Source organism: Camelus bactrianus, chromosome 17 (assembly GCF_048773025.1).
Source record: "Camelus bactrianus isolate YW-2024 breed Bactrian camel chromosome 17, ASM4877302v1, whole genome shotgun sequence".
NCBI lineage: Eukaryota > Metazoa > Chordata > Mammalia > Artiodactyla > Camelidae > Camelus > Camelus bactrianus.
In genome coordinates this window covers 32777850-32790871 of record NC_133555.1, presented here as the reverse complement: position 1 = coordinate 32790871, position 13022 = coordinate 32777850, and the positions used below count along the sequence as shown (strand labels likewise).

The 13022-nt window shown below is 40.6% G+C and overlaps 1 protein-coding gene across 1 annotated transcript in view; it reads left to right on the top strand.

Annotated features, from left to right (window-relative positions):
* DOCK3 (dedicator of cytokinesis 3) overlaps positions 1-13022 on the top strand; it is a 299153-nt gene that overhangs the window by 243341 nt on the left and 42790 nt on the right. Inside the window, exons 28-33 of the mRNA XM_074344805.1 lie at positions 1209-1303; positions 2983-3058; positions 3559-3659; positions 3922-3980; positions 6090-6238; positions 12606-12691. Coding sequence (XP_074200906.1) covers positions 1209-1303; positions 2983-3058; positions 3559-3659; positions 3922-3980; positions 6090-6238; positions 12606-12691 — 566 coding nt within the window. The remainder of the gene's footprint in view (positions 1-1208; positions 1304-2982; positions 3059-3558; positions 3660-3921; positions 3981-6089; positions 6239-12605; positions 12692-13022) is intronic.

Sequence of the window (13022 nt, the reverse complement as noted above, 5' to 3'; positions counted from 1 at the left end):
CTGGACAGAAATGCCTTTAAATGCCTTAAATCAATGTCTTCCACACTTTCTAGATGTCTGTGTGTGAGGCTTGGAGCTTGCCTTCATGGTTCAGCAGTTTACCTCACTGCCTTAGACTTCACTTGCTTGCATAGAGCCTCAAAGTCAGCCAGAGGTGAAAGATTAGACTTCTTAGATCTTTTCTGGGAATGTGTATAGCCCTGCACACGTATGTGGTCTTCTAGGTTCTTAGGAATATGTCAGGGCTTTTCAAAACCCCATGTGATTGTCTCATTCCCCAGATTCTTTTAAGTGTTTTTACCATTCTCTTGTTTGCTTCAACTGATATAATTGCTTCATACATCTGGGATGTTAAATCTTTATGGCTGATTTTTTTCAACAAATGACCTTGGGATAAGGCTTTTCTCACTTACTGAGCTCTGAGTCTGGTCAAATAAGACCTCTGAATGGGGCTTTCTCAGGTTGCTGCCAAACAGATCAAACAGTAACAGTTCTTTTAGGATGGTGCTTTTTTGGGAGCTCCAAAACCAGTTTGTCCCGTCTAGTGACTGCTAGGCTACTGGTTTTCACTACTACCATGGTTCTACAGCTGCTTGTTTTCAAGGATACCTTGAAGGTAGGGAGAGAGAGAAGATGGGAATGGGAAAATTTAGAATGCAATAAGGCTCACTATTCCTACTGAGGTTCAGTCATTTTTCTTGAATAATACTCCTTGGATTGTTGCAAACCTTTGATTAACCAGTCTTGGCCACTGTTCTTATTGTTTTCATGGAGAAGCACATTTTTGGAGGTATTTATTCTGCCATTCCTAATGTGCTTCTCCTGTCATTGTGTTCTTAACATCCAGGAGAGCAAGTTCTTATGGTCAAGTGCTCAGGGGCCATGCCCCAAAGATTGAAACTTATGAACTTAGGTGGATACCATTTCTGCTGAACTCCCTGTGCTTTGGTCTTTAGGTGTGGGCTGAGCAGCTGTAGAGTTGCCTCTGTTCTGCCCAGTTTGGGTCTGCTCCCATCTGGCCTGTGAGAGTGCCTTGAACTCACTCTCATGCAGCACTCTAGGAGAAAAGCAACTCACAAAGGGAACCAGAGTCTTACCCACTGGTCCCACCCATTCTTATGGTCTAGAGGTCAGGAGAGCCCTGTTGAGGAAATGTATGCTGCAGTGGTAGTGATGGTGTCTTACATGAGATTTTCCTCTCTGATCAGGAATTCCTGCTGAAGATTTTCTGTGTGTTCCGGAACCTAATGAAGATGAGTGTCTTTCCGCGGGACTGGATGGTGATGAGACTTCTCACAAGCAAGTGAGTGTGGAAGGGCCCTACACCAGCATCCACAGAACTGTTCTCAGACTAAGGAGAGTGTGTGTATGTGTGGGAAAGAAAGCAAAACAGAAATCAAGGTCAAGGCCATGGGAACAGAGAGGAGAGGGTAAATGTGAAAATGTTTGTAGGCACAATCAGCATGACTTGGCCATTTACCATAAGTTCAAGGAGAAGAAAGAGTCAATGATAGTTCAAAAATGCATTTTTAAGTGCCTGACAGATGATGTCATGGTAAGGATAGAGAAGGAAATATAATACCCAAAGAAGGATTCCTCCCTGAGGAATTTCTGTTCATTTGGCCTCTGTTGCTCTGTAGTTTCAGGCAGTATCCCAAGCCCTCTTGATTTGATTTATATTGTCTACCAGACACTGCTTACCTCCCACAGATTGTGCTAATTACCTACCAGAGACCTGGCTGTGAGGCTCTGACCACTTCTGCCTCTGGCCATAGAATTCATTCTAAGGCTGACTGCAAATTTTCTGCCCCATTCATATTTCTATCCTGCGCTTCTAACTGGCAAGCCAGACAAGTATTGCAGATGGTAAGGTACTGGCTCATCCAGTCTCCCTCCACTCAGGAGAAAACCACTCTCTAGCTTACTGCCTCCTCCCACTGATCTGCATTCTATGTTGGCATTATGCAGAATGTAGTGAAATTATTTATATTATACATATATTAGCAACGTATTAGCATGGTTTTTCTCCTTTGTACCTTTTATAGTGCTCTTTCTTTTCTTTTTTCAAAACTGCAAACATTGTATACACAACAGAAGAATGATTATAAAAAGAGTTGCACAGATACTTCCTCAAATAGTGGATTTTCCATTTAACTCCCTCTTGTTTCTATCTCTTAGCTTTCTACTGAGGGTTCTTCAGGCTCCCCAGACCATTCTGCAGGAGCAGCCTCTTCTTTCAAGGCTTTTACCTTTCAAATTTGTTACCCACTCTGCTGATGAACTAGTCTCTCTAATGCACTATTTGCCTTGCCCCTCTTCTGCACCAAAGCTTAGGTAGTTATTGTTAGTTGTAAGCTCCTTTTCCAGGCATCCAAAGCCCTCTGTAATCAAACGCTTACCTACCTGTCCTACTTCTCTTCCCCCTCCCTCAACCTATGCCCTCGTTTCCAGCAAGTCAGCCTCCCACTACCCACTATATGTGCCCGGGCTAAAATTGAGAATGATATTCTAGACCAAAGGCTGAAATCAAATGACTTATAGATGAAAATAATAATATATGACAAAAGTAGGGGTTTAATAACTATAAACTCCTATTAACAAGGGAAATAATAAGATTATACTGTAAGTCCTTTGGTGATCATAATATATGTTCATTATTCAGTCTTTGATCTGGAAGAAACCTTGAAGAACCGTCAAGCCCACTCCCCTCCTTTTATAGTCAGGGAATCAGGGGCCCAGAGAGAAGTAGTAGCAAGGCTAGGTAACAGCAGAGCGAGATCTAGAACCCTCTCTTGTGTTCTGTGCTGTTCTGCCAATTTTGTGGGGTTTGTGCCATCTGTCTCTTTCCTTTCTAGTCACATCTTACATGTGAGCTAGTTGTACTCCAGAAGTCTGTACACGGGCCGTAGACCATTGATGCAAAGCTAACTAATGCCATTGTTAGTCTTTTAACTCTGCCAACACCTTGTTCCCTTACTGCAGTATTATCGTCACTACTGTCCAGTACCTGTCTTCTGCGCTACACAAGAATTTCACAGAGACAGACTTCGACTTTAAGGTAGGAGCTTCTGAGATCCATCACTATCTAGGGTAATAACCAAAGGGTTACAGATAACCCTAGGGTAATAGTAAGCCAAAAGCCAAGTTCACTACTTTTGTTTTGTTTTACCTAAAACAACCATTTTCTTTTGCTCACAGTTTTGCAGGTCAGGAATTTGAGAAAGATTCAGCTAGGTGACTGCTAGGTGACTGGGGGCCTTCTTAATATGTTCATAGCTTCCAAACTTGGTAGTGATTAAAATATGACCTAGGAGTCCCCCTGTTGGAGATGTTGGGAGCCAGCCATGCATGAGGACGTTTTCTAGTCCAGAATCAACACGTTGTTTTCAGAGAAGTCAAAAAAAGGGGGGGAAAGTCCTGTTTGCAAAGATATTTTTTAAAAATCAATATCTTAACATTGTAAAATGAATTCTGTGCTACATGCATATATTTAGAATCTCTCCTTGCAAGGTTAAAGGCTTAGGCTGTCACATGTTTCCTCTCTCTCTGTCTCTCTAGGTGTGGAATTCTTATTTTAGCCTGGCAGTTCTGTTCATAAATCAGCCAAGCCTTCAGCTAGAAATCATTACTTCAGCCAAGAGGAAAAAGATTCTAGATAAGTAAGACATATGTCTCTTATTCATATCCCTACCATGTGCCCAGATGGGATTATATTTCCATGAGAGGCTCCTTCAGAAGTCCACAAGGTTCTCACCGGGGTAGCTTCCCAAGGAGCTAAATGTGAAAGTTGTTTAGAGCCAAATGACTTAGTATTTTGGGAAGCATTAGAAACAGTGCTGAAGTACTGGCCTCCTTGGGTTTGTAGCCCCATCTTCCTGAACCTTCTTCTGCTAATAGCTGATGCCTGTGTTCTATTCCCAGGTATGGGGACATGCGTGTGATGATGGCTTATGAACTGTTCAGCATGTGGCAGAACTTGGGTAGGTCTTTTCTCCATATTTTTCCCTTCCACATATTGCATAGCCAAATAAAAAGTGACAAGACTAATAACTTCCCCCAAGTTTTATGAATGTTAGCTCAAACCCAAGAGACCTTTACATATCTTTAACATAACACCTCAGATGGATGGCAGAGTGTAGCACATGTGCACAAAGCCCTTGGCAGGGAGAGTGGACTGAGAAATAAGACCCCAGTTATACATATGCACAGTCCCTTTTTTGGAGAACTAAAGTCAAAGGAGAAAAAGATGAGGACTACAGTAGTTTTTCCCAGCTTGAGAACTCATGCCTGTAAGATCCTCTGGGCTCTTCCTGCCCCAGTCCAGATGTTACAGGCCCAGAAGCATAGATCTTGGAGATACTCAGCACATGAGCAAGGGCAGCTATTCAGTTTAATTAGGATTGAAACACTTCTTGGGTCTCCGGTATTCAGGCATCCAGACCAGGTTCCTGCTGCCAATTGCATGAAGATCGCATGTAAGAAGGGAATTGCAGTCCCTAGGTCAGATTGATTTTAGTCTCCTTTCTTTTGACAGCTTCTCTTTACAGCTTCTCTAATATCCACTGCTTTGGATCTGAAATTTTTAGAGTTTTTAGTAGAATCCTTGGATCACCCTGGTGACTAGGTGGGCCATCCTTTGGTACTATAGGTTTCTTAGTGGCCTGTCAGGATGCTAGAGAAGCTGCTTTTACTCTTCCTAGTGAAGTCTGCTTTCAACTAAGCTCTGAAGTCTTAGGAATGATTGCCATAAAATCTTAAGAGTCCTCTGTTAACCATCCCAGTCACCAACACGAGAAGCAGCACGCAAGATACAAGTTATTCCCGCCAGCACCAAGGCCTTCCATCCGTAAGTGGGGATGCATGTCCCCAAATAGGCTTTCTGGGTTCAGTACTCTTACTCCCTGTATCTGGCACAGTTTGGGTATAGATTTTAACCTTGAAGTTGAAATTCCCAGGAACACAGGAGACTAACAGCTGTACCAAAGACGAAGATTAGAATATATAGAATCTGCCTCAGAGCTAACATCTGCTCCTCAGATAGCTTTCAACATGGAAAAAATCAAAAAGGTGTCAAATTTGGCTGATAAAGCCATTCCTGTCTCGTTGTTTTTGGTGGAAATGACATTTTCTGGTCCTCAAGAACTGACTTTACTTGATTGTAACAATTATTACAGAGTCCCACAGTTTGTCTCCTTGGTCTCTGAAGGACTAAAAGCAGAGCTCTGGAAGATAATTCTATTACTGTTTTGCCATTGCAAGGAAGAGAAAAGTTCTGTCCCATGGTCCTCAAAACTGGTCCTGGCTTCACATAATATGCCCCACATGGCAGTCTAGTCACAGGGAAACTCATATCACCCACTTCCCATGGAAAGGCCTCATTAGGAAAAATGAGGAATGAGCCAAGCTGATCTGAATAAATGTAGTGCTACCATCAAAAATGCAATGTGAAGACAAGAGATAGGGGTGGAGTAGGGATACACATAGAGTCTCTCAGCCAGTCTGTCAGGGTAGGACTGTGTAGGAGGCTCCTGCTAACTCAGGAGGGGCCCTCTTGGACATACTTGAGCACCTCAATGAAAGAGGTCCGTGACCTTCAGACCTCTCGTGGCTCGACCTAGGACTGAACATCCTCATCACTTACATGCCTCTGGGCTAGAGGCAGAAACTGCAGAGATAGAGCATTGTGTTTAAGCAGAAATTGATGGATTTTCCTTGCTAAATAAATGCTATAAACAGACCATCTGAAACTGTTGCAGGGTACTCAGAAATCCTATTCAATTTAGAGTAGTGAACTCTGTTCCTTGACCTCAGAATGATCTTCAGGTAGTTTGTAGAATCTCCCAGTAAATTCTTTAGAAAGACCATTTGTGCCTGTTGAACATTTGTTTTAACAAGGCTGGTCCAGTTTAGTCCTTGACCTCTAAAAAGCCAAGAGAAGGGAGTATCTCAGAAAACCATAGGGGAAAACTTGCTTTGGTCTCAGATGCTTCCAGTGCAGATCAGATCATGTGCTGTGACCCCACTTGGGAAGCTTCTGTGGAAGAAGCAATGCAAGCATGAACTAATATCTGTTGGGTTTTGTTGTTCAGGTGAACATAAGATCCATTTTATTCCGGGAATGATTGGTCCTTTTCTGGGTGTGACACTGGTCCCACAGCCAGAAGTGCGGAATATCATGATTCCCATCTTTCATGACATGATGGACTGGGAGCAAAGGAAAAATGGCAACTTCAAACAGGTAAGACAACACCTGGCAGTGTTAAGGGTGCTGTCCCCTGCAGTGGACCCCTTTTGCATGGATCTAGATGTCCAGGCTATATAGTTCCATTAGGATGGGCTATGACGTGGCTATCTTGAATCTTGTTCAAGGGTTCCCTTACTTTCTGGCCAGAATTGATTTGTGGATTTTCTTCATGAAGTTAGAAGCCAGAAAAGAATCAAAGGAAAGAAATTGAACATCATGTGAAAGGAACTTTCTGATCAAGTAGAGAATGGCTGAGACTAACTTCCCAGCTTCATTCAGGAGAAGGCTGGGAGTGTGTTGTCTTTCCTCCCCGGAAAATCCCCAAGGTATATGGTCCAGGTATTGGTAGGGCTAGAGCCCAGACCAGATGACTTCTTGTAACCTAGAATTTCATAGGCTCCTACAGAGAAGGGTGGGTCCATGAGGTGTAAGCCCTCAGCTTCTGATAAAGTGGCTTCAGGCTGTCCCTCTGTGCAATTCTTCTGCCACCCCTAAGGTAGAGGAGGTAGCCCCTGCCCTTTTATCTATAGCTCCAGGGACTAGGCCTAGAACCAATAGAGGTCAGTGGTAGAAAAGCCAATTTTAGCTAATAAAAGAAATAGCTTGCTAGCAACAAGAACTATCCACTGTAAGCTGAGAGTTCCTCTTTGCTGGTGGTTCTCAAAGAGAAGCTCCTAGGAGACCTCTAGGGGAGATTTCTATATTGGCTTGGGGATTGTACCAGTTCCTGACTAAGCTCACTCTCAGCCCTGTGATTCTGGGATGAACCAGTGATCTCAGAGTGAGTGACTGTAACAGTGAGGAGCAGACCAGGCAAACAGTAATTTTTAAATTATTTATTTATTTTTAACTATTTTAAAATTTAGATTAAAATTCACTCTTTGTGATTTACAGTTCTATAAATTTTGGCAAATACATAAAGTTATGTCACTACCACCATGAAGATTTTTTAAATTCCTTAGTTTCTGTTCTGTGGAAAGTGTAAAGTATTCCAACCAAGGGTTTTAATGTAGATTTTTTTTTTTTGCACCTATGCTGTTGATTGCTAAATGTGATAGTCTCATCATGATGCTGAATACATGTGTCTTTTTTTTTTTAAGGTTTTTTAAATTCCTAAAAATCACATCTTGCTCCTCTTTTGTGGTCAGACCCTTCCCCTACCTTTAACCTATGACAGCCATTGATCTCCATCTCTATAGGTGTGCCTTTTCCAGAATGCCATGTGAATGGAATCATGTAGACTGTAGTCTTTTGAGACTGGCTACTTTCACTTCACATAATGCCTTTGAGAGATTCATCTGTGTTGTTAATGCTGTTGCTGAGTAGTATTCCATTACAGTTTATTCATTCACCATTTGAAAGACATTTGGGTTATTTACACTTTTTGGTGATTATGAATCACCAAAAATTTCTTTACAAGTTTTTGGATGACTATAAACTTTCATTTTAGGTAAATACCTAAGAATGGGGTTGTTGGTTATTATGGTAAATGTATAGTTAACTTTATAAGAAGCTATCAAACTGTTTTCCAAAGTGACTATAACATTTTGAAATCCCAGCAGCAGATTTTGAAAATTCCAGTTGATCTATATACTCATCAGCATTTGATATTATCTGTTTATTTTAGCCGTTCTAATAGGTGTACAGATGTTCATCATTTTGGTTTTAATTTCTGTTTCCCTAATGACTGATGATGATAAACATCTTTTAATGTGCTTGTTTACCACCTTTATATCTTCTTTGGTGAAATTATTTATTCAGAATTTGTATTCATTCTTAACTAGACTGTTTCCTTATTGTTGAGTTTTTAGGGATCTTTATATGTTCTGGATGTAAGTTCTTTGTTGAATATATGATTTACCAATATTTTCTCCCAGTCTTTAGCTTGTCTTTTCACTTATTAACCAGCATCTTTCATAGAACAAAAGCTTTAAATTTTTATGCAGTCTAATTGATCATTGTTTTTCCTGTATGGGTCTTGCTTTTAGGGGCATACCTGAGAACTCTTTGCCTAATTCAGGACCATAAAATTTTTTTCTCCTATGTTTCTTCTAGAAGTTTTATAATTTTACATTTAGATCCGTGATCTATTTTTTGAGATAATGTTTGTATAAAGTGTGAAGTATAGCTCAGGCCTTTTTTTTCCTTTTTGCATATGGATATTCAACACCTTTTGTTGAAAAGATTATTCTTTGTCAAAAATCAATTGACCATATACATGTGGTTCTCTTTCTGGACTCACCTGTCTTTTCTTTGATCTGTATGTCTAATCTTTCACCCATACCACATAGTCTTGATTATAGTAGCTTTATAGTTAGTCTTAAAATTAGGTGGTGTGAATTCTCCAATTTTGTTCTTTTTTTTTTTTTAATATTGTATTAGCTATTCCAATTTGTTTTCTTATAAACCTCAGAATCACCATTTCAGTATCTACAAAAATTCCATCTTGGATTTTTATTGGGACTGTATTATAATCTATAGATCAAATTGGGAAGAATTTATATCTTAATAGTACTTAATAAATACTTCTAGTCCATGAAGACAGTATTTCTCTCTATTTAGGTGTTCTTTGATTTCTTTCATTAGTGTTTTGTAGTTTCAGTACACAGATCTTGCACATGTTGTTAGATTTATATGTAACTATTTCCTGGTTTTGGTGCTATTATAAACTATTCTGACTTAAAATTTTTAATTTCCAGTTGTTTGTTGCTAGTATATAGAAATATAGTTGTTTTGTACAGTAACATTGTATCTTGCAATGTTAAATTCACTTAATAGATCTGGAAGCTTTTTTGGAGACTCTTTGTGATTTTATATTTAGATAATCCTGTCACCTGCAAAAAGTCATGATTTTATTTCTTTCTTTCTAATCTGTTAGCCTCATTTCTTTTTATTGACTCGTTTCACTGGCTAGGACCTCTTGTCTAATGTTAAAGAAGAGTGATGAGAGTGGACATCCTTGCCTTGTTCTTAGTCTTAGGGGAAAGCATTCAGTGTTTCACTGAAGTATAATGCTAGCTCTAGGTGTTTCATAGATGCTCTTTATAATGGGTAAATAGTATTTAAGATAAGAATCCATTTTTGGAATGTGCAGCTCTAATGCCTTCAGAACTTCAGGAAATAACGACTTCAAACAGAAAGAAATTGTCGCTTTTGTATGTTGGTTCAATGTGTACCTCCTAATTGTGTAAAATGCACAACTGCCTGATGAAGGAACCCAGTTACCAAGAAGCAGATGACACTGCAGAACTGCACCGTAGGTCATCAGAGTCCACCAAAAGAAGATCCGGGCTGCACTGCACCACCACTAACACTGAAAACGGAAGGTTAGCTTTGTGGAAGCCTAAGTTGGAGCTCATTTGTTTCGCATTTCAGGACTCAGTTGATGAGCTGTGTTCTTTCCCCCAATAAGACTGTCATGAATAATTAATATCTAACAAGCCATACAAATCTTATTGTCCTTGATTTAAAAAATCTTGCTCTAGATTCCCTTTGATATTACATATTTTTAAAGAATGGTCTATTCTTCCCCACATTTCCACTTCCCACCCTCCTGTCAATTCAGTCTAATATATATTGTGCACCCACTTTTGTAGAAACTGCTGTCTCACATAACCTTCTAATCACCAAAATCCAGTGACTTTTTGGTCTCGGTTCTAGTTAGGCTTTCCACAGCTTTGGCTCTGTTTACTACTCCTGTACTTCTTACCACCTACTAAAACGATTTCTTCTAATTATAAAAATAATACTTATTTAATGTAGAAAAATTAAAACTGCAAATAAACTATAATGAAGAAAATTAACTCATAATCATACTACTATTAGTAACTCAAGGGGGAGAGGGACCAAGTATGTCTTTTTTTAGACTGTATTTCCCAATACATAGAGATTTTAAAGTTAAAAAGTGAGATCATTGTGTACATTGGTTTTTAATCTCCTTTTTTTAGTAACACCTTGTCAGCACTATCTCTTCATGTCAGTTAATGCTCCCCTGCACTACACTGTCAGTTTAGAGGCTACATGGTCTCCCATTGCATGGCTTGGACCACAGTGTAGTTTGTCATTCCAAATTTTTACCATTAATATTGAGAAAAACATGCCCATTTCTAATTATTTTCTTAAGTGAATCTTTCACCTGTAATTGCTGGATCAAAGAGCAAAACCATTTACGTTTGTACAATACTGTTTCTTCAGACAACCACTGTTCTCTGTAGACTGCTCAGACCCCAGGCCACCTTTTCTTTGTGTGCCCCATCCAAGCATTGCACATTTTGAGCCGGGTAGGCCATTGTCCCTGCCTCCTCTACCAGATGATGAGTTACTGGGGCCAAGTCTATTTCTTGTGCTTTTAGTTCTTAGAACCTATGCCTGAGACATGGGGGGTTCATGGAGATGAAAATCAAAGCTAACAATCATTGAGCACTTCCCATGAGTTAGGGCACAGGGATGCTGAAGAGAAGTATTAACTGCCATTACATTTCACAAATGAGGAAGCTTAGGCTTTGAGAGGTAGATATTTTGTACAGTAGGCAGCTGGTTATGTCACAGGACAAATATTTTTTGAATGACAAGGTGTCACATCAGGAATATTGGTTTTTTAGAATAAAACGAACTCCGCAGACCTGAAATTGTCAGTATTTCCAATTATGACGTGATATATTTGAAGAACTTATTAGCATTCTGTTTGACTTAGAGACATTGATTTTGCATACATTGATCTTCAGTGTCCCTGTTTTGGATTTCTCAATTTCTCCGAGTAACTTCTTCCTTTATCAGCACTGCAGAGGGTAATGAAGTCATGTCCCCAGATTCTTCCATCACTAGATCCTTTGCCCAGTACAGAAGTTCTAACACTTGAATAGGCATCAAAATGACCTGCAGGACTTGTTAAAATACAGACTGCTGCCCTTCAGCCCCTGACTTTCTGATCTAGTGGAGCCTGAGAATTTGCATCTCTATTTTTCTAACAAGATCTCTAGTGACTGATGTTGCCGGCCCAAGGACCCGTTTTGAGAACTCCCGGGAGTTGCTGCACCCATATTTGCACTGTTATGCTCTCTGCCGCTCCAGGTCCCCTCCCCACCTTTGCTCTGTTCTGGAAAGCACAACATGTACCTGCAAGTGTGAAGGGAGGTCCCTCCCTGACTTTGCATGACCCCAGGCAAGTCCCTGGTGGGGCCTCTTCTCCACACAGAGAAAGCCAGATGGCCTCTCTCCCTCAGGGCTCCTAATCTCAGACTTTGTATTTCCTCTGAAATGTATATTCAAACAGCTGACTTCTCAGGCCAAACACAAATGTACGACAGTCTTCAACCTGGCCAGAGCAGACCACTATAAAAAGGACCATATTTATTCATCCATTCTCATTTTCTGCTGATGGGATTTCAGAAACTGTAATTGCCTTCAGTGAATTTCCTAATTCAATTATTCTTTTATTACTTCATTGCCTTAGGACTCTGGCCCTATGTGGAGTGAGAAAATGCTTTCATTTTTATTTTTATTTCATTAAATGCAGCTATGCCATTTTTTGTTTATATAAAAATCTATATAAATGATACCACAATTCCACATTTTAAAGGCTAATGAAGAGTTTAAAAGATTTTATCTCACATCACTTACAACTAACTTCTCACCTCAGTGTAAATCCAGTAAAGCCTATTAGAAAAGTGGCTAAGCAAATAAATGCCTTGCAGGTTAGTGGGAACAATGCAGTACTGTTCCTCACAGTTTAGGAATCCAATAACAAGTGCAGGGGACCCCAGTGATGAAGGAAGCAGCGAAGGAAGCAGCAACAGGGGCAGCAGCTCCAAGGACTTTAGGTCCTGTGAGGACAAAGACTGGAGACTTTTATCCTAAAGGAGACTCTCTGAAGGAAACACTCACATCTTCCTCAGCCCAGACTAGTGCCAGCCATTAGTGTGAGGACCAGCCCCCCAGAAGTCTTCCTTTGTGACTGGCTAACTAGACAGTAAAATTCTAACCAAATGTATTTTATACATACGGATTCTTTGGAGTGAATATTTTTTTAAGAAAGAAAAACACTTGACCAAGTCCTCTTTTGAATCCAAAATATTTTTCTCTCCAGGGAATCCTTGCCTTTTGCCACTAGATTGGGTAAAGAGTGTCTGAGATGTGTCAGTTCCAACTCTTATTTAAACCGCTAGAGTGAGAACCCTTCCTAATTGGGAGAGGCAGGATGGTTTCTTGGTGATAGATGAGATCCAGCCTTCTCCAGGATTTATTTGATACAAGGACAAAATCAGGAAGCAGTTCTCCAACATCCTCACCCATTGCGGGGGCTGGGTTTCCTATTCTTCCTCTGAGGTCAGCTCACATTTACAAAGTCTCTGCTTCCCTCTAGGTGGAGGCCGAGCTGATTGACAAGCTGGACAGCATGGTGTCAGAAGGGAAAGGTGACGAGAGCTACAGGGAGCTCTTCAGCCTGCTGTAAGCTGCTTCAGCTCCAGGCACCCACTTTGGGGGCTGCTGAGGGGGACTGATGAAGGATAGGGGTGCAGCCTGCACTGGGCAGGCTTCAGAGGTTGGGTATCAGGAGAGACTCGGGTTGTTCCTGGTGGTGGCAGTGCTCATCTTCTGTCAACAAGAAAGTGGCATCATGATGGCAAGCTTTCCCAGGAATTGCCATATTGACTGAAGAGGTGGAAACAAGTGGTAACTCTGAGCTCTTAGATTTGCTGATAGGAAAAGGATCATTGTATGTCTTCACAGCATGCACTGTATCCAGCTGAGCAAGGAGCTCTTGGGGACTCATTGAGAG